Source organism: Budorcas taxicolor, chromosome 11, assembly GCF_023091745.1.
Source record: "Budorcas taxicolor isolate Tak-1 chromosome 11, Takin1.1, whole genome shotgun sequence".
NCBI lineage: Eukaryota > Metazoa > Chordata > Mammalia > Artiodactyla > Bovidae > Budorcas > Budorcas taxicolor.
The window spans coordinates 152,349,132-152,371,197 of record NC_068920.1 but is presented as its reverse complement, the minus strand read 5'-3'; the positions used below and the strand labels follow the sequence as shown (position 1 = coordinate 152,371,197).

General features: G+C 44.5%; 1 protein-coding gene across 1 annotated transcript; it reads left to right on the top strand.

Annotated features, from left to right (window-relative positions):
* The first annotated feature begins 25 nt into the window (after positions 1-25).
* On the top strand, positions 26-17,390 carry NDUFA8 (NADH:ubiquinone oxidoreductase subunit A8). Its single transcript, XM_052648853.1, has 4 exons — positions 26-184; positions 7,625-7,788; positions 12,880-13,045; positions 17,072-17,390. Exons 1-4 carry the CDS (start codon positions 134-136, stop codon positions 17,207-17,209), a joined length of 519 nt encoding a protein of 172 aa, XP_052504813.1. The 5' UTR covers positions 26-133; the 3' UTR covers positions 17,210-17,390.
* The last annotated feature ends 4,676 nt before the right edge of the window (positions 17,391-22,066 follow it).

Sequence of the window (22,066 nt, the reverse complement as noted above, 5' to 3'; positions counted from 1 at the left end):
AGCAGTGCGCCTGCGTGCCGCCACCGCTGCGCATGCGCAGGCGCTAAGTAGCCTCGGCGGTCGGAAGGGGAGTTCAAGGAGACGGGGGAGACGCGGTAGCGGGCACCTCCTCGGGGTCGCGGCTACAGCCATCATGCCGGGGATAGTGGAGCTGCCCTCTCTGGAGGATCTGAAAGTGCAGGAGGTGAGACTCGTCCGGAGGAGAGCAAGCGGGGCACAGGGCTGCAGCTTCCCGGGCCTAGGCCCAGCCGGGCTTGCACTCAGCGGACCCTGGGCCCCGGACCCCCCATCCCAACCCTATGCCCTCAACATGTACACAGGTTGACCCTCGGACGTCCCCTCGTCAGCTCGGGGAAACCCATCCTTCAATAGCTCGAGAACTCTCCGCTTCCCGGCAGCAACCTGCTTCTCCTTTACGTGAATAATAGTGGTATTTCTTATTAAGCACCAACCAGGCGCCTTTTACTTCATGTCACTTAGTACTCAAACGTCTTTGCGAAGTGAGTGTACAGCCCCAGGTGTTCACAGTCGAGGGAGAGAGAGAGTCACTTTAAAGTAGCATTGTCGCTGCAGAGTGCATTGGTGTGGATGGAGCTCGAAAGCCGCAGAAAAATTAAATAGTATTGGAGAGCGAATTTACTAACAGCCTGGGAAAGTGTTTGGTAAAAGATCAGTTAAAGCATTCATTTACTCAAGAGCTGTCATTTGAATAATTGCCACATGCACATACACTGGAAAATGAGATAGACCCTGACCTCATAGAGTTTATAATCTAATAGGGAAACAGACAGTACAGTTACAGTATAGTGTAGTTAGAGCTATGAGAAGTGAAGACCGATAATACTAATTATAGCAAACACTAGACTCAGGCAGGATGCTAACAACAGACATGAATTCATAGACTCCTCCCAGCCAGCTGAGGATATAATTGATCTCTCCATGTTTGAGATACGGTCCTGAGAGAAGTGATTTGCCCATGGTCACACCCCACACCATAGAGCTACAATATGAACCCAGTTTTGAATTTTAAAGCCATACTTTAAAATGACCATTAGGGGCAAAAGCTCAGAAAATCGAGAAAGCTTAGCAGAATTTTGTGTTTTGCTGTTTGATGTGACTCTTGGTGGAAAGCAACAATGACTAAGCCTGGAGAGGTACCTGGGGCTGAGATAGGGCTGGGTAGCGACTTTCACAGGGCCAGACTGAGCAATTTGGACTTTGAATCCTGTAGGTGAGGTGATGGGGAGCTGTGAAAGATTTTAAGGCAAGGAAGTGTCAGAGCAGGACTGGGTAATCAGGCTACATTGGAGAAGAAAGAGGAAGATGAAAAATTGCATGCCAAAAATTATATCACAGGTCCAGTATTGAGTATTTTACTTAGATTACTTCATTTCATCGTATATGCCCGTGAAAGTGGCAACTATTATTTTCCCTGGATGAAAGGATTTTTAGCTGTGTTTGGAGACTTTTTAATAAAGTGACATTTACCAAAAGGTGGGGAGTGGGTACTGCCAGCACTCCGTTTGTTTCTTACCCCGCTGTGAAGCTGGGTTAAGACTTTGAGTTGCTGTTTTTTTCATTGGCACTCTAATTTGGTTCAACAGTCATCTGAGGTTCTGCTTCTTGGACGTATTCTATTTCTGGAATAAAATTGCCATTAGAGTTCACACAGTTGAATTGAGAAACAGATAATTGCATAAATAACTAAAGTACAGGACAAAATACGATTAAATGCTGTGGACGAGGGCAAATATGATTTAAGAAGAGTAGAGGACTTCTTGGTGGTCCAGTGGTTAGAACTCTGCACTTCAGCTACAAGGGTCATGGGTTCCATCCTTGGTTGGGGAACTGAGATCCCACCTGCTGGAAGGCAGGGCCAAAAATAAAAATAGAAAAGAGAGGATTTGAAGATGTATTTAAATTCTAGGCCTGGCCATTTGGTTACCTTGTTTAGTCAGTTTTCTTGTTTACAGACAGTTATTTTATTTGTGAAATGAAGTGCTTCCAGCTGTCGAATCCTCTGAGGCAATGAGGGGAACAGAAAGCACTTCTTGGGCATAATGTGAAACTTGGTTAAATGGCATTTGCAGGATGGTATTTCTAGGCAGAGATGGAGAGAAGAGCTTTCTAAATGAGACAGGATCTGAAAGGTAAGCTGGTGGGATCAAAAGACAGGTCTGGGAACAGTGAGTTCCAGGTGCTAGAGAACAGCCAGTACTTTTTTGAAGTCTGGTGTGTTGAGAAGGCAGAAGGATAGTTGGGATCCAGAAAGCTTTGAATACCTTGTAGGAAACTTAGGCTTTAGTCTGTTGTTAAGCATGAATCCTTCAAGGGTTTTGTCGCAGATTTAATAGCAGAGCAACATAAGAATTGTCTTTTAGGACAGCAGTTCTATGAAGAATGATTGAAAGAGAGGAATAAGAAGAGCAAGGGAACCAGTCTTAGTGGCTGTTGAAATAACTGAGGAAGATATTATTGACCCCAATATGATTGGTGACTGTGCTACAGAGAGGAAAGAACATGTTTATCTAGGATTGCTCAGACTTAGCAATGACTTAGATAGCAGAGGCAGGAAAGGTTGAGGAATCAATGTCAGATTTGCACCCTGACAGTAGGACTGAGGGAGCCAGAAGCAGTGGGTTTGAGAAGCAAGTTAAACCTATTTTGGACCCCATTGACCTTGGGGTTAATGACACATGCCTATGGAAGACTAGTCAGAAGCTTTGTGCAGGAAACTCTTTGGACACATTGACCATTTTGAATAAAAATAATGGCCAGTATTTATGATGTCTCCTGAGAAATCGATGCAGGTCAAGAAGCAACAGTTAGAACTGGACATGGAACAGCAGACTGGTTCCAGTTGGGAAAGGAGTATGTCAAGGCTGTATATTGTCATCCTGCTTACATGCAGAGTACATCATGCGAAATGCCAGGCTGGATGAAACATAAGATGGAATCAAAATCTCCAGGAGAAATATCCATAACCTCGGATATGCAGCTGACACCACCCTTATGGCAGAAAGCAAAGAAGGTGGCAAGAGCCTCATGATGAAAGTGAAAGAGGAGAGTGAAAAAGTTGGCTTAAAACACAACATTCAGAAAACTAAGATCATGGTATCCAGTCCCATCACTTCATGGCAAATAGATGGGGGAACAATGGAAACAGTGAGAGACTTTATTTCTGGGGGCTCCAAAATCACTGCAGATGGTAACTGCAGCCATGAAATTAAAAGATGTTTGCTCCTTGGAAGAAAAGCTATGACCAACCTAGATACCATATTAAAAAGCAGAGACATTACTTTGCCTTCAAAGGTCCATCTGGTCAAAGCTATGGTTTTTCCAGTAGTCATGTATAGATGTGAGAGTTGGACCATAAAGAAAGCTGAGTGCCGAAGAATTCATGCTTTTGAACTGTGGTGCTGGAGAAGACTCTTGTGAGCTCCTTGGACTATAAGGAGATCCAGCCAGTCAATCCTACAGGAAATTAGTCCCAAGAATTCATTGGAATGACTGATGCTGAAGCTGAAACTCCAATACTTTGTCCACCTGATGTGAAGAACTAACTCATTGGAAAAGACCCTGATGCTGGGCAAGATTGAAGGCAGGAGGAGAAGGGGACAACAGAGGATTAACAGTTGGCATCACCAGCTCGATGGACATGAGTTTGATCAAGCTCTGGGAGTTAGTGAAGGACAGGGAAGCCTGGCGTGCTGCAGTCCATGGGGTCGCAAAGAGTCAGACGCGGCTAAGCGGCTGAACTGAACTTACGATGCACTTCTACGTGCTAGGCACTTCATAATATTTTTATGTGTATTGACTCACTTAAGCCTCACAACAGTTTCATCAGCTGAGTACTGTCATCCTCCATTTTATGTAAATTAAGCAAAATACAAAGCCTGGTATAAATTTAAGTACTCCAAAAAAGAAAAAGGGGGGGGTTGCTGATTGGGTGTAAGGAAGAGAGAATAGGACTAGAAGATTGCTTGTAGATTGTGAGACTTTTCCTGCCCCCCTTTCCACACCTGCAGACTATAAACCTGGTGTGCAGTGAGGCTGTTATGGGGACAGATAAAGAAGGGCGTTGAAATTCTGTGTTCTTTAGAGACAAAGGGAACTGAATGGATCTGAGAGGGTATTCACGGTAAGCAGCTGTGCAGGGATGTGGTTTCTGCTGGAACTCAAATCAGTCTTAGTGAAGAAGCAGGTGAGGGCTGCTGGCAACATCCGTGGTGGCGATGCAGTGGCAAGCTGCGTGATGGGAGGTCACAGTCTCTCTTGCCAGCTCTGTGCTTGGCACTGACGTGCTGCGCCGTCTTGAGCGCATGCCTGCTCTTCCTCAGGAAATAAGTTCAGTGAGTTCTCAGCCTTGATTTCCCTGCAACAGGGCATCTGTTACGTGCTCAACAGCATAGGCATACCTAGATTGGGGTAAGACATTTGCAAGCAAGTAAGGCAAAGAAAGCTGTAGACTTTTGGTGGGATGATAGCTGTGGAAGCATCGGAGTAATTAAATCAGCCGTTTAAAGATGTTCTAAGGCATTCAACAAGGAAATCAATACAGCTAACTTAATTTTCAAAACTATATTAGGCTTTAAAAATAGATTGTTTTGATTTTTAGTCTCCCAGCTCTCTATAGATAATACAACAAGCAAGCATGTACCACTCAACTAACTGAAATAAACTATTACCAAAAACTGGAACGCAAAATTTTAACAGATGTGTAAACGAACTTATTAGAATTGTCATGGAAAATTTCACTTCCATCCTAAATTCATGTTTGCTTTGATAATTTTAACAGTTGTAATATTAGTGTAGTGGTAGTCGCTTGCTCAGTTGTGTCTAACTCTTGGACCTCATAGACTGTAGCCTGCCAGACTCCTCTGTTCATGGAATTCTCCAGGCAAGAATACTGGAGTGGGTCGCCATTCTCTTCTCCAGGGGATCTTCCCAACCCAGGGGTCAAACTCAGGTCTCCTGCATTGCAGGCGAAGTCCTTACCGTCTGAGCAACCAGGAAAGCCCATGTAATAGTCACAACCGTAACTTTATTCTCTTCCTATAGTGTTTAGATGAATTATCTTTTCACCTTTTCTTGCCTTTGGTCTTATTAAAAATAATAACAACTTAACCTAAGGCTATGTGAAATTTGTAAAAAAAATGAAATAAAAATTTTATTATAATACTATAAAATTATTCTCATGCAAAAATTCTTGATATTTACAAATCAGATCCAGTGGTATCTTAAGGCATAATGCATGAGGACAGACTAGATTTTACTCGAGTACATAGATCAGTTTTAGAAAATCTGTTAATGCTGTTCATGACATTTATAGATTAATGAAAAAGAAACCTGAAAATTTCAGTCTTTCCTGGTGGAGGAATCAGCAGTGAAGCAAAGCCAGTTATGATTAGAAAGAAACTTCCCTAATGAGGAACGTGTAGGCAAGTATATCCCAGACACCAACAGCCCTTATCATACCAAACTACCTTAAAGTTGGGAACAAAGCAGGGAAGCCTGCCATCATTGCTGCCTGCCATCATTGCTGTTTGTGTCATCCTGGAACTTCTGGTAAGAGCATTAAGAGAGGAAAGGAGAAGAAGGTAAAGAAGTAAGTATCAGAGAGGAGGGCTTCCCTGGGGGCTCAGATGGTAGGAAGAGTCTGCCTACAATGTGGGAGACCTGAGTTGAGTCCCTGGGACAGGAAGATCCCCTGGAGGAGGGCATGGCAACCCACTCCAGTATTCTTGCCTGGAGAATCCCCATGGACAGAGGAGCCTGGTGGGCTACAGTCCCTGGGGTCGCAAAGAGTTGGACACGGCTGAGTGACTAAGCACACCAGAGTGGAAGGGAGGCAGTTTTTACTTGTACATGAAAGGTTTTCTGTTAATCACTCTGGAGTTTCCTATCAGAACTGACGAGACTTAGTGAAGTATGGCTGTAGAGAAGACGCAGTGTACAGACTAGCAGTAACTAACTTGAAAATGTAAGGGAAATATAGCCTATCTAGAGAGTATCCAAAATATGAGAACATTAAGAAATAAATCAGAAACATGCAAGATTCCTGTATGGGGAACTAATTTTAACCGAGGGAAGTGAGAATGAGCTAACTGGAGAGACATACTGATAATGTTCTGGATGAGAAGGCATCGCCCAGATAGTCTTAACCTCTCCTGTAACTGTTACATCCCTTGCTGCCTGTCTGGGGTGAGTGCTGTGCACCAGATACAAAAGCCAGCAGTACCCTCAGAGCGCCCTCTACACGACCAGCCCCTTGGCTGCACCAGCCTCATCTCCCCACTCCTGGTCTATACTTCCTCCTTCAGCCACACAAACCCAGTCTCTCCATCCCATCCTCTCCAGGCCTCTGTGTCAGGGGTTTCCTTCCCACGGCTAGAAAAAACCTGCCCCCTTCCTCCAATTTCTCTTTCTGCTCTCGTTCCCCAGCTGCCATCACAAGCCAAGTATTTAATGCCTCGTTTTACCCCGTCTTGTTCTCATTCGTGACAGCTCCTTGTGCTCAGCACTGTTTTGGGTGATTGGTGGACCATGGTAAATATCACCTTAATTAGAATTTAGGGAGAATGGACATCTTTACAGTAGTGGACTTGTGTTGAAAACAAAACCCCTGCCCTCTTGGAGCTTACGTTCCAGTGGTCACAGATCGAGTGACCATAGGTGCTAGCTTATCTAAGATGATCAGGGAGAGACTCTGGGGAGATAACGTGAGCAGAGACCCAGTATTGTAAAAGTGCCCTTTCCATTCTAATTTGATATATAACTAGACTTAGCACTATTGCAATGCAAACTATCAGTGGAGGGGTGTTCGTCTGTAAGAACAGCTGGACCAGTTTTGAAAAGAGGGCTGGTGAGGAGGATGGTCTTCCCAGACAACAAACAGTAATTAAAACTGCTGTGGTACTGGTACCGGAAAAGAGGCCAGCAGGACCCCTGTTGCAGCAGCTGCTAGACAGGCTCTGGGCTGTATGGTGAGCTGGCTGGGCTACTCTTGTGCTTCTCGAGAAACTGCTGGGCTATGAGTGAGTGAGACTGGCGTAGTTGTAGGGATGGTTGCCTTGAATACACTCTGAACTGCACAAAGTTCACAAATGCAGTACTTTATTCTTAATAACTTGCTGGACTATAGGCTCTTACTGGTCCCTTCTGGTCTCTAATCTTCTGTGATTCTGTCGTCTTCTGGAAATTTTACATGTCTTTCCACTGTTATTCCTGGAAAGGAGACTCATCCACGCTCCTCAGGGTTGGTTCCTCCCCTTACATCCCCAAAGCCTCCATCTCCCTTCAGAGTTCCACTTTCTGTCTCACAAAGATCTAAGGATTCTCTTGGGGCTGCCGTTCCCTTATGTCTAAAGTGGGAGTTGGTGATATCAGCCTGATGAGATTATTACAAAGGTGTGAAAGTCACACACATGAAAGAGCTCTGTGGTCTTGGAAGCACCGTGGATCCTAAGGGATTCTTACGGGAGTCCCTGTCTTTAGTTTTCTGGGCCAAGTCAGAACAAGACTACCTTCCTGTTCCCTCTGTCTTGATGATGTCAAGGAGAGGCTGAGGACCTGGTGTTCTGGTCACGAATCTGTGGTCCTTCTTCCCTGTCCCTCTCCCCAGGTGAAAGTCAGTTCGTCTGTGCTGAAAGCTGCGGCCCATCACTATGGAGCTCAGTGCGACAAGCCCAACAAGGAGTTCATGCTATGCCGGTGGGAAGAGAAGGACCCCCGGCGGTGTTTAGAGGAAGGCAAGCTTGTCAACCAGTGTGCCCTGGAGTTCTTCAGGTAGGATCTTTTCACCTAAGTGCTAGTGGGCTGAATCCTCAAGGTGTGTGTTATCTTCTTGATGAATGTCCAGCTAAGTTAAGTGGAAGGATAATGTTACTGACTAATTCTGCTAGGAAATAGAAGACTGCAATCAGATAGACCAATGTAAAGCTCACAATAAATGATACTTATTTTTGTTATGTGGTTTTATTATTTGGCTTCCCTTGTGGCTCAGTTTGTTGTTCTTCTTTTTTAATTTTTTTGAAGTTGAGTTGATTTACACTGTTAGTGTGGCATTATACAATGTTACTGATTCCTGCTGTACAATGTGGTGATTCAGTTATATGTGTTCTTTTTTTAAATAGTCTTTTCCATTATATTTTATCACAGAATACTGACTGTAGTTCCCTGTGCTGTACAGTAGTACCTTGCTTTTTGTCCATCCCATATATAGTAATTTGCATTTCTGTATCTGTGAGTCTGTTTCATAGATATGTGTGTTTGTGCTGTATTTTAGGTCCTGCAGATAAGTGATATCATACTGTATTTGTCTCTGTCTGTCTGACATCACTTAGTTTAATCTCTAGGTCTGTCTGTGTTATTGCAAATCGCATTATTTCGTTCTCTTTTATGGCTGAGTTGGATTCCATTGTACAGGGTTCCCAGGTAGCACTAGCGGTAAAGAACCCGCCTGCCAATGCAGGAGATGTAAGGGATGCAGGTTGGATCCCTGGGTCAGGAAGATCCCCTGGAGGAGGGCATGGCAACCCACTCCAGTAGTCTTGCTTGGAGAATCCCATGGACAGAGGAGCCTGATGGGCTGCAGTTCACGGTGTCGCAAAGAGTCGGACACGACTGGCGCCACTTAGCGTGCAGGAGTCCATTGCGTACACCCCCTCACACCTTCTTTATCTGTTCAGTTATTGATGGGCATGTAGGTTGTTTTCCATGTCTTGTCTATTGTGAATACTGGCATGTTCTTTAATCTCTGTGAATCACAATTTCCAAAATAGAGTAATACCTGTCATAAGATTGTTGTGAGAAATTTGAAAAGGCTCATAAAAGCAACTTAGAACAGTGCTTGCTAGCTGTCAGCCATTCACTAGTTTGTTATCATTACTGCAGGACACACAGTTATGATGGAAAGGAAGGTGTGTTTAAAGTCAAATGTTTAGATAGGCCACTATACTTAGTACTGTAAGTAGAAAAAGTCCAAATTGTAATTGTAGAAAAAGGTTTTAATAACCATATTAGTCAAAACTCAAGGGGACAGAAACTGAATTCACAGGGAATTGACTCATGTAAGTGTAAATTCCAGAAATAGGATTGGCATCAGGCAGGGCTGGATCCAAGGGCTTAAATAATTTCATAACTACTTGGTGTCTTTTTGCTTCACCTCTTCTCCCCTCAGTTTCTTAGTTCTGCTTTTCTCTATCAAATTCATTTTCAAAGAGACTTGCCTTGCTGTACCAGAAGTGGCCTCCAGCCACTCCAAGCTTCTGGCTCCTTACTTAGCAGACCCAGATGGAGTGCCCCCCAGTAGCATGAGCTGAGGTTCCTAGAACTGAGTCTCATTGTCCTGGCTGGTCGACTTCATGTATGTGTCTCTGAATCAGTTAGGTTTTGAGAGATAAAATACTGTGACTAGTCAGGCCTTGCCATAAGTGGGGAGTAGACTTAGACTCATCTGAATCACATTGCCAAGCCATAGGGAGTGGTTGTTCCCCAGGGGAGAATTTGAAGGACGTTCTAGAAGAATGGGGAATAACTGCTGACTAGACAAATGAACAGATATCCTCTACAGTGACGTAAGAGCTGTTCACACAATAGCTGTTTTCCTTCTTTCTTGCTTTTGCTGTCTTTGTCCACATGCAGAGATATTTTTGTACTTAAAAGTCATAGTGTGTGTATTCATTCAAAATATTCATTTTTCTCTTGAAACTATTGGAAACATTCTTTCAAGTTGCTCCCTCTTTGTGATAATCATTTTTAATGGCTGTCTAATATTCCACTGGTAGATAAACCAGTCATAATGTATCTCATGATTCTTGTTACTAAACATCATTGTTGATTTCTGTTTTTGATTGTTTTGGATAAATCTGCAGTGGTTACATTTGTGTAGAGATCATTTTCATTTTTTGATTAATTCATTAGCATACATTTCCCAGCAATGAGATTGTTCTTTAAAAGGCTTTGTACGTGATTTATGTCTCTTGAATTACAGTTGCCCTGTCTTTTGAAGTTGGGTCAGTCTGTGCTGTACTCAGCACTGTATCCTGATATGAGTCACCAGCATTGCATTTGATTTAAATATTTGATAGGTACAAAATGGTATTTTAGTCCTGCTTGAATTTGTATTCATTTGATTGCTAATAAGGTAGAATGTGTATTCATTTGAAAGCTTTTTATTTTCTAAGAACTTTGGCAAAGCATTTTTCCTTTGACTCAAAGAAAGTGTGTAAAAGTGAGAAATGTTTGGATTTCACAGGCTTCCAGGATGCTGAAGTTGCCTGCTGTAAGAACTAGTAGATAATTGTCTGTTCATGTAGGTGCCAGGGTAGCAGAGTCCAGATCACAGCCCTCAGTACCAGAGTAATGGTTTGCGCCCTTCTTCTGCCACAGCATATTGGAGGAGTCCAAAGTTCCAACTGGTCATGCTAGCTCACTACCAAGCGTGATTCTCAAGTCAAGGTTTTGTTCAGTCGCTCAGTTGTGTCTGACTCTTTGCAACCCCATGGACTGCATGCAGCATCCCAGGCTTCCCTGTCCATCATCTCCCGGAGCTTGTGCAAACTCATGTCCGTTATTCAGTGATGCCATCCAACCATCTCATCCCCTGTTATCCCCTTCTCCTCCTGCCTTCAGTCTTTCCTAGCATCAGGGTCTTTTCCACTGAGTTGGCTCTTCGCATCCAGTGGCCAGAGTATTGGAGCCTCAGCTTCAGCATCAGTCCTTCCAATGAATATTCAGGATTGATTTCCTTTAGGATTGACTGGTTTGATCTTGCTGTCCAAGGGACTCTGAAGAGTCTTCTCCAGCACCACAGTTTGAAGGCATCAGTTCTTTAGCACTCAGCCTTTTTTATTGTCCAGCTCTCACATCCATACATGACTACTGGAAAAACCATACCTTTGACTCTGCGGACCTTTGTAGGCAAAGAAATGTCTCTTTTTTAATATGCTGTCTAGGTTTGTCATTACTTTTCTTCCAAGGAGCAAGCAGCTCCTTTAATTTCCTGGCCGCAGTCACTGTCCACAGTGATTTTGGAGCTCAAGTAAATAGTCTGTCACTGTTTCCATCGTTTCCCCATCTATTTGCCATGAAGTGATGGGATCAGATACCGTGATCTTCGTTTTTTGAATGTTGAATTTTAAGCCAGCTTTTTCATTCTCCTCTGTCGCCTTCAAGAGGCTCTTTAGTACCTAGTTCCTTTAGTCAAGGTTAGCGGGGTGTGATTTTGTGTGCTGTAGAAATCTAGGTTAGTGAGACTAGAGATAACCCCGAAAAGCTCCCTAGGCTTCGACATTCCTTCTTCCTTCCTGTTATACCTCCTGTCACCCCTCCAGAGGTTATTCTCAAAATACCTGGAAGGGTGTGAGAAACTGATACCCATTGGTTGCCTTAGAGGAGCGGGACTGAGCAGGAATGAAAAGCCAGTTTTTCTTTTGTGTTTTCTTCAGCCACCTCTGAAGTTCTTATGTTAAATATGATTCACTGTGTTCACTGTAGCTAGGTTCTTGGAAAATGACAAGTAAGTTCTTCATTATTATTCCAACAGAGGAAGGAGGCACTCTACGCTTCTTCCACTGCCTCAGATAGCCTTTTACATAAAATAACAGTATTTTATTCTTGCCTGAATTTGCATTTATTTGATGACTAGCAACACTGAATGGTAAGAGAAGGGGAATTTTGCAAAATAATTAAGGCTTATCCCTTTCATACACAAGTTACTTTTTCTCCAACCACTTTTGGTGACCACAAAGTGAATTATATTCTATGTTGCTTCTTAAGAGAGCAAATATAGCTTAACTTTCTTATTAATGACAAGGATTAATCTCTGTTTTTGTTCAGTGCACAAATAAAATGAAGTCCTTGAGCTCTGGAGGTGTGGAGAGGGGTCTGCCTCTACGCTCATTGACCCCCAAGATCAGAAGTTCCTTGTCAATTTGTGAATTCGCTTTTTATAATCCTGTCTCCTCCTTTGTCGTTGTCGCCTCTGATTTCTGTCAGCCCCACATCTCTGAGTATGCCTCCCTCTCTTCTAAAATTTCAAAGCTGGTAAACTTTAGAATTGGATATAAGGGGAATAAATAGGTCCCTAGTGAGGAGTTATCTGAGGAAAATATATACACCGTAGACCCACTCCAATATTCTTGCCTAGAGAATCCCAGGGATGGGGGAGCCTGGTGGGCTGCCGTCTTTGGGGTCGCACAGAGTCGGACATGACTGAAGCGACTTAGCAGCAGCAGCAGCAGACCTTTTTTGTTTCAAAAATGTGTATTTATTAATGTATTTAGGTGTGTTGGGTCTTAGCTGCAGCACGTTGGATCTAGTTCTGAATCCGGGCCCTCTGCATTGGGAGCATGGAGTCTTAGCCACTAGACTACCAGGGAAGTCCCAGGTGACAGTCTTTTGGCATTTCTTTTCATTTGTTTTTGCTGTATAAAGAAATTAGGTCGTATGCCTCAGATCTTTTTTTACGTATTGGTCCTCAACCTGAGGATCTCCAGGTTGCCTTGCAAGTGAGGTGAGAGTACTCTCATACCTTTCAGAAAGCAAGGCTGTGTGTTTGAGGTCTGTATCAGATTTTCCCCCGCTTTTTTGTTTTTCCTGGTTCTTCAAAGAGCTGCCCCTACCCAAGGGCTTCCCAGCTGGTGCAGTGGAAATGGTAATGCCTGTCAGTGCAGGAGACCCAGGAGATGCTGGTTCGATCCCTGGGTCAGGAGTAGGAAATGGCAACCCTCTCCAGTATTCTTGCCTGGAAAATTCCAATGGACAGAGGAGCCTGGCAGGCTACAGTCGATAAGTCGCAAAGAATCAGGCATGACTGAGAGCATGCGTGCACACACACACGCGCGCGCACACTCCTAACCAAGCCCTCTTTTCCAGGCAGATAAAGCGGCACTGCGCGGAGCCTTTTACGGAATACTGGACCTGCATCGATTACTCCGGCCTGCAGCTATTTCGTCGCTGTCGCAAACAGCAGGCACAGTTTGACAAGTGTGTGCTAGACAAACTGGGCTGGGTGCGGCCGGACCTGGGGGAGCTGTCAAAGGTAACATGATTTCCTGCTGGTCTTTTTCTCTCCCTGAGAGTGGGGAAAGGCAGGAGGAGGTCCAGAAAGGGTCTTTTGTGAGTTCAGGTCTGATGTGACAGGTCCAGACTGACCAGACAGCTCAGCTAGGGAGTGACCATCCGCAGCCCAGAGTTTACTTAATAGAGACTCTCCTTTACATAGACCTTCCAGCATGAGCGGGTTTCTTGTTGCTTAATTATTAATAGCTAACTGAAGAACAGAAGGGAGTAAGTGAGGATAAAATGTTTAAGGGGGCTCGGTCAGTTGAAAACATTGAGGTTATTATGGGGAAATGGGTTTGAGGCTATGCCTGAGTTTTCAGGAGCATACCTGAGATTTTTTTTTTTAAGTAACACCTGTAGTTTTAAAAGCGTGTTTTCCTACTTTCTCCTTTATTTCCTGTCTCAGCTGTGACACCACCATCTATTGAAGCCTCAGAGATGGAAGAAACCTGAACATCTGTCTTCTTCACTTAGCCCTCTGTCTTCCTTTATCCAGTCCTCAATTCCTCTAGATCAGCATCTCCTGGAATATTATTTTAAATCCTCGCACTGTCCTCACTTCTTGGACAGGTGTTCTTAACTGGGCTACATGAGCTTCTGGGAGGGCAGGGTGGATGACTATAGGTATGATCTATGTGGAAAATAAATATGACTATCCATTTAAAAAAAAAAAGACTTTTCAAGGGGGCTTCCTATTTGCTCATAAAACTGAGCATCCCCTCTGTATCCTGAGACGCGTGGCCCTTTGTGATCTGGACTGTTCCTGCTTCTTAAGCATCGTCTCCTCCATTCCTTCTGGGAAGCATAGGTAGCAAGGCATGGCGGGAAAGACTGGTTTGAAAGGAGACTGAACGTAGGTTTGAATCTTAGATTCATGACTGAATTGCTCTGGGATCTTGAGCAAATTGCTAGCCCTCTCCTCTCCTGCCACAGTTATAAGATGGGACCAGTATTAGTCCCTGTTTTTCTGTGGGGATTAAGCTAAGGAGGTTATGTAAAGCCCCAGTATACTGTTGACCCATAGGCCCATAATTATTAACGTTCCCTGTGAGCTTCCCTGGTGGCTCAGACGGTAAAGCGTCTGACTACAATGCGAGAGACCCGGGTTCGATCCCAGGGTTGGGAAGATCCCCTAGAGAAGGAAATGGCAACCCACTCCAGTACTCTTGCCTGGGAAATCCCTTGGACGGAGGAACCTTGTAGGCTACAGTCCATGGGGTCGCAAAGAGTCGGACACGACTGAGCGACTTCACTTTCACTTTCCCTTTGTGTGTGGCATCTGTGGATGATAGTTGGGTCTTAAGCTTGTTGCCAGAAGTAGAGGAATGATTTATCAGTTTTATTTTTTTGGTATCTGGCAAATCTTTCCTTCAGATACCTTCTTTTGCTGCAGTGAACAACTTATTTATTTTTATTTTTGAAAAATGTTTATTGAAATACAGTTGGTTTACAGTGCTGTGTTTCAGGTATACAGTAAAGTGATTCAGTTATACGTGTATATTAATATATATATATATTTTTAAAACACATTCTCATCATTATGCTCTTACTGTATACTGAGTATAATTCCCTGTGCTATACAATAGGTCCTTGTTGGTTATCTGTTTTATATATAGCAGTGTATATATTCTGATCCAAAGTGAGCAAATTATTTTTATTTATTTTTTTAAGAAATAATTATTTTTATTTATTATTTATTTATTTTGGTTACGCCTGGTCTTAGGAATTGGCACACGGGATCTTCCATCTTCTTTGCATTACACAAGATCTTTCGGTTACAGCACGCAGGATCTAGTTCCCTGACCAGGGATTGGACCTGGGCCCCCTGCATTGAGAGCTCAGAGTCTTATATGCTGAACCACCAGGGAAGTCTCCCAAGTTATTTTGAATAGTTGATAATTCTAAGTTGGAAAGTGGTAGAACTTTTATATCTAATAAAGAAAACTGCCTTTTCGCATTTCTGTCTCATGAAAGGAGAATTTACAGATCATGCTGTTAAAGTATATTTATTCCTGAATCTTTGTATTAACCTTTTTCAAAAAACCTTGCAAAGAAAAAGTATTGTTACCTGAACTCTTTCCGAAAGTGTATTTCATTAAGAAGATTACCAGCTTTGGTTATACTTCAGTTCAGTCTCTAAGAAGGGTCGTAACTGGCTTCAGCATCGCTCACTCATGCATCCTGGTCCCTGCCCTCCCACATGCACCTGGTGAATTCCTCATCCAGTCTCAGCTCAGGTGTCGGGTCTGTCTTTGAAGTTTCTGGCTTTCCTAGGTAGGATTGTGCTCTCTCACCCGTAATTCCTTTGCCCTGATAATGTTAATTTTGAAAATAACTAATGAAGCATCTGCTCCATACATCAGGCACTTCAGGTGTGTTATTCTAATAACCCTGGGAGCTACTCTTGGCCCCGTTTACAGATGGGAAACTGAAAGTTCAGTCAGAATCCCAAGGTCATTTGCCTAGTAATTAGTTTGACCGAATGCTTCTACTCCTTCTGTTTTGAGTCTGGTGCAGAAGAGGAAGTTGTTTCATTGTCCTTTCCACAGTAATTTGTCCTTTAAAGGGGCCCTTTTATTTTCTCTAGATTTATTTCACAGACATCTTGAATTCCTTAAAGGAGCTTCAAATGCCAGCTGGAGGCATTTGGAATACTCTGTCAAGCAACAAGGAACCATTAGTGATCTCTAATTATAGCGGAGAGATGAGAAAACTGTTTTAAAAGCAAATGAAAAACTATTCTGGACTTGTAGTCAGAAGACTGGAGTAGCTCTGACATTTACAGTGTCCTGATCTTAGACAAGCCAGCATCTCTGCTCCTCTTCTGCGGACTGGAGATAATTATACCTCGGAGGGTGATTATAATAAGAATTGTGAGACTGTGTCCATGAAAGCTCTGTTCACAATAAATGGTGTTTGAATTTGTACATCTGGGAAGATTGATCTGGTCGTATCACATGGGACAGCTTGGGAGACCACTAGATAACAAGACCATTAATAACCGTGGCCTTCCATCTTTCTGCTTCTCTGGGCCCATTTCCTCATCTTTACAGTGAGAACAGTTTCTGCTGGGTTTCTGATGGAGACTTCTGTGGGCTAATGTGGGTGTAAAATTCCATCCTCCTCTCCCCTCGGACGCCAGATCTGTGCTCTACCCTCACCTGGCCCATTGGCTCAGCACCCCCAGGCTAGCTTTTCCACACTCTGTCCTGGCCTACAGACATGATTAAGTTCTTCCTTGCTCCAGTAATATCTGTTGCCACTGGATTAAAATTCAGACATCTTTGCATATTGTTCACCGCCCTTCATCATCTGGCCCCTGCCTCCCAGCGTCTCTTGACATGTAAAAAGCACAGACTCTGGAGCAGGCAGAGCTGGCTTCAAGTCCTGGTGCTTCCACTGTTGGCCTGGTTGGCCCCAGTGAAGCTGCAGGTCGACTCTGAGGAGTGTCAGCGTGAACCAGAATAATGTCGTCAACAACAGTACCAGGCGCACAGCCTGTCCTTCGGCTATTCTAAGGCCGTGCCTCCCTCCCTCTTCCCTCTCTGTGTACTCTTGGTTTACTTGGAAGGTCTTTTCCTCTCTGCCTTCCTGATTGGTTTCTACTCATCCTTCAAGATGGTGCTAAATACTCCCCCTTCAGAAATAGTTGGGGGCCCTGGAGGACAGCGGGTGGGTGGAGGTCCTGCTCCTCCCGCGCCCCCCCCCGCCCCCCCGCCCCTGTGACTTGCCTGGGAAGCCCTCGGGGATGGCCTCCTGTCTGGCTCCTGCAGCGAGGACTATGTGAATCTTGTTCCCTTCTGTATCCTAACTTCTTCCATATGGAGTGGCACAAAGTAGGCATTCTTCAGTGTGTATTCAGGGTGAAGTGTGATGTGCTAGGGCTTCAAAGATGAGGAGTGGCTGGGGCCGCCAGGGCAGAGAGGAGACCAGTAGGTGTGTTTGTGGTCACAGCTCCTGCACCTGACTCTCAGCTTCCCTTTTCCTCTTCCTCCCTCTGCAGGTCACCAAAGTGAAAACAGACCGGCCTTTACCAGAGAATCCCTATCACTCAAGAGCAAGGCCAGAGCCCAACCCTGAGGTGGAAGGCGATCTGAAGCCCGCCAGGCATGGCAGCCGCCTCTTTTTCTGGACCATGTGAAGATGGGTCCGTGACCCTACACCCAGGCACGCACCCAGGCAGTGGGCAGTGAACTTTCCCGCTGTTTGCATCAACCGATAGAGGGCTTTTTCCGGGATCACAAACATTAACCAAACGTTAATTTATGTGACTTGGCAGTTATTCTATACCATTTCCTGCCCATTAAAAATTTTAAAGGAAACAGTTGTATTTTATTATGTTTTCTATAACCTTCTGGCCTTTAAAGATGACTTCCCCTTGCTTTTTCTCCTTGTGGTCCTGCCTGTTCCCTCACTGTCTCTCTCTAAGTAGGCATCTGCCAGCGCAGTAGGGGAGCCTCGTGGGATCACGGACAAATGAACGTGTAAAGGAGAGGCTTTGTTACCTGCGACAGCGCCTCAGCACCCGTCTGTGTTCACACATTTTGAAGTCTCCATTTTTCTTCCCATCTAACGTCTCAGACAAATAAGAGTTCCCTGAAGGTCATACAAGGAAAGCGTCCAAGATAGAAGAAGCACAGAAACATTTGCGCTTGTGACTCAGGCCATGGGCGGGGTGCCTGGCTGGGTCTTCTGCAGTCTCGCTCAAAGTTCCTTAAAGAACCAAACTTCCACCACTTCCCCTCGATATCCCATCCTCAAGCGTTATAACCCAGATGTTTTTCCTGATAGACAAGGGAGTTGGAGGCTGAACTCCCAGCTCCAAAGCCAGGAAGTCGGGAGGTCTGAGTGTCAGTTCCAGCCTTGGGTGTGTTTCTTAACCTCTTACGAGAGGTTGAATTTGAGGACAAACTAAAGGGAACATGCTTATCTACCTCCTGGGCAGGTTAGAGCCACAAGTATTTTAAAAGCTCTTTGGTTCAAAGCCGTATTAATGTCTTTATTTTCCCTGTCGTTCAATTCCTTTTTCACGACTAGGCTGTTTCCTCTCCATCTGACCGGGGGTCGACCACTTTACATCTTCTGTTCATGGCCTTAAATTGCACGTGTCTGTGTGTAAGTCTCAGCTCCCCAGGCCTTGCTTTCCCATTTGCAGAGCTCTGGGAAGCAGAACACCAAGCACTGCATGATCTGCCTTGCCCCTGCCCCCACCCCACCCTGACCCCACAGTTGGGAGCATTTTATGTAAACCTCACTCTCACCCATTCTGCGAAAGCTCCTTGCCAGCCACTTTTGCCCCATTCTCCAATATAAGAAGAAAAACAATAGGTTCTTATGTTTTTACAACAGCAAAGGCAACACCCATTAACCTCTTGGAGGCCAAGTTGTTGGAAGTCAGCCTTGGTGGGGAAAGCACCACCATCATGATCACAGATGCGTTTATGTGATAACTGCAAACCATGTGTTGCTTTCTGCAAAGGAAGCTGGGACTTGTGTAAATAATAACAAATACTCTGAGCACTGTGCATCGTGGCCACATGTGTCAACTCCTTCAATGCCCAGAGCCCTTTGAAAGAGTTTCTCATGTGTCATGCCATTCCATAGATGGAGGAGCTCAAGCTTAGGGAAACTTAAGTCCTCATATGTGAAACAGAATTGGAATACATTATGAAGATTGGTTCCAATGGCCACACCCTTGTCCTTCAAAGTCATCAGTGGCTGTCCACCTTGGTTGCACACTGGAATCCCCTGGAGGCCTTTAAATTCTGATGTCAGGAGCCTGCCTGGGAGAGATGCTGATTTAGTTGGTCTGCAGTATGTCCAGGCCATGGTGATTTTGGAAAGCTCTCCAGTTCTTAAGGTGAAACCAAAGTCTAGGGCCACTGATTGGTTCAAGAGATTTGGTAGTTAAATGGCTAAGCTGAGATTTAAAGCCAGAGATACATCTGATTCCAAATCCCATACTCTTTTTTATTTGTCTGCTCTGGGCTTTATAGTGGAGGCTCAGTAGTTGCCTTGTGGGCTTAGTTGACCTGCAGCATGTAGGAACTTAGTCTTCCAACCAGGGACCACGTTCTCTGCATTGGGAGGTGGAATTTTAACCACTGAACCACCAGGGAAATCCCCTGTATTAATCTGTATGACTGCATGTACATCACCTGAGGTCTTATTAAATGAAGATTCTAATTCCATAGGCCTGGAGTGGCACCTAAGATTTCTAGTAAGTTTCTTGATGCTAAGGCTGCTGGTCCATGGACCACACTTTGGGTAACGAGAGAATAAACCATGCTGTGGATAGCATCTATGATTAATCTATCTAGCCACAAGGTCTAACACCAGGCCCTCCCTGAAAGTTAATCACCTCTTTATAGAGTCCAGAGCAACAAGTTTTGAACTGTTAATGGCTTCAAATTCAATTCAAGGATGTTTTAACTTTTGCCCAAGTTGGACAGAAGCTCACCACCCCCCTACCTTGCTTTGAATTCCTTGAACAAAGAAACTCACTTCTGGCTTTCCTGTATTCTTGATGGAATTACACCACATCACAAGCCTTCTAGGGCCGAAGAGTCATAATTAAGTAAAGACAGGATTCCTAAAATCCCATGCCACAGATGAATTCACAATTTCAGTAGGTAAAAGGTCACGGAACAATTTGAAAGCAGTTGCTGCGAAGAATCTCCGAACGGGGCTTCAAATAATAGTCAGAAGATCTTCCTGCTGGCTTGGCTTAAGTATAATGAGATGGACTCCTTACACTCCCAAAGGAAATCTATCTGCCCCCTTTGCTCCGCCAGGCCTGTTCCTGTCTTCCCTATCGGAGGGAATGGTGTCTCCATCCTTCCAGTGTCAAAACATGGGCCACTCCTGTGGCTCCTTCCGCTCACTGCTCTCCGTGTTCCAATCCCACACCAAGTCCTTCTATAACCTCTCACGTCTGTTCCTTCCTCTTTTATCTCCCTGTCACTGTTCCTAGCCTGTTTTTGTTCCCTGGGCTTGGATTATTAATACTGCTGCCAAATTGGTCTCCTGCCACCCTCTCACCCTCCAGACCATGCTCCAACTTGTGCCGTGCCCCTACCATTTGAAAAGCTTCAATACTGGGACTTCCCTGGTGGTCTAGTGGCTAAGACTGTGTGCTCCCAATACAGGGGGCTCTGGTTCAATCCCTGGTCAGGGAACTAGATCCCATATGCTGCAGCTAAGACCCAGCGCAGCCAAATTAACTAATTAAGAAGAAAGAAAACCTTCGGTGACTCCTAAATGGCTATTAACCAAAACTCAGATCCTTACTGGCATCCTGACATAATCTGGCCTCCATAATCTGGCCTTCACCGGGCCCATGTCCCTCTCTACTATGTTATTTCTCCTTATCAGGGATCCTACAGTCTCCCAAATGCCATTGCTCAAGAGTGTTTTCCAACTTCCAAATATCCACTAATGCCACTGCTGTGCACTTGCTGGGAAACAGTCCTGCCCCCGTCTCTGCCTCTTGAAAGTGGACCCATCTCTCAAGGCAAACACTCACACTGTCTTCCCCAGGAAGTGTCCCTTCCTACAGGCACGAGTGCTCCTTCCTGCCTCTTTGTTCTCATGACACAATATGGCCTGAGGTTTGAGCGCAAGGACTCTGAAGCTGGGCTGTCTGGATCTGAATCCAGGCTCTGTCGTCTAATAGTTGTGTGACCCTAGGCAAGTTCCTTAACCTTTCTGTACTTTCTTTTCCTCATCTGTAAAATGGGAGAGACCAGAATAGTACCCATAGCCTGGGATGGCTATGAGGATTTAATGAGGTTTACACATGAAATGCTTTGTGTTACAGTGTTGGCCAGTGCTAGCAATTATTGGGGCTTCTGGGGCAGCCCAGTGGTTAAGACTTCGCCTTCCGAGCAGTGGGTACAGATTCAATCCCTGGTCGGGGAGCTAAGATCTCTCATGCCCCGAGGCCAAAAAACTAAAATAGGAAACAGAAACAATATTGTAACACATTCAATAAAGCTTTTATAAATGGAAAAAATTTAAGGATCCTTCAAGATTAAAAAGTCCTTCTCAAGTAAATGAAAGTCATTTGTCACAGCACTCTGTTTGAGTATCATCTGTCATGGCAGAGTGTATCTTGTTTCTCTTTGTCTTACTACGATAAGATGTGGACTTTTACCTTATTTATATTTCCATATTCTAGTGCCCAGCACATGAAAGACATCCCTGGTGGCTCAGCTGGTAAAGAATCTGCCTGCAATGTAGGAGTCCTGGCTTTGATCCCTGGGTTGGGAAGATCCCCTAGAGAAGGGAACAGGTACCCACTCCAGTATTCTGGCCTGGAGAATTCCATGGACTGTATAGCCCATGGTGTCGCAAAGAGTTGGACACAACTGAGCGACTTTCACTTTTGAATTTACCTTTCCAAAGAACTTCTAAACTCCCTCCATGGTCTGGAACAATAAATACAGGAACTGTGCGGCGTGTGCATACACGCTCAGTTGTGTCAACTCTTTGCGACTCCATGCACTGTAGCCCACCAGGCTCCTCTGTCCATGAAATTTTTCAGGCAAGAGTACTGGAGTGGGTAGCCATCCCTTCTCCAGCGGATCTTCCCGACCCAGGGATTGAACCTGAGTCTGCATCTCCTGCATTGGCAGGCAGGTTCTTTAACCCTATGCCCCCTGGGAAGCCCCTTAACTTTGTAGAGATAGGAATAATCCTTTGAGATTAAATTACCATCTTTGTAGGTATCAAATCCTAACTGACAAGTTGGGTATAATCAAAGATGTATTCTTAGGCTCCAAAATGGATTATGACCTATTTGGGCTTTAAATATACCAGTTGTTGGGATTTCCCTGGTAGTCCAGTCTCTGGTAGTTCTGTGATGTGGCCTGGGCATACAGTTTTTGTAACAAATAATATCATTCTTGCTCATTTACACTCAAATATACATCCCTGGGTTGGGAAGATCCCCTGGAGGAGTGGCAACCCACTCCAGTATTCCTGCCTGGAGAATCCC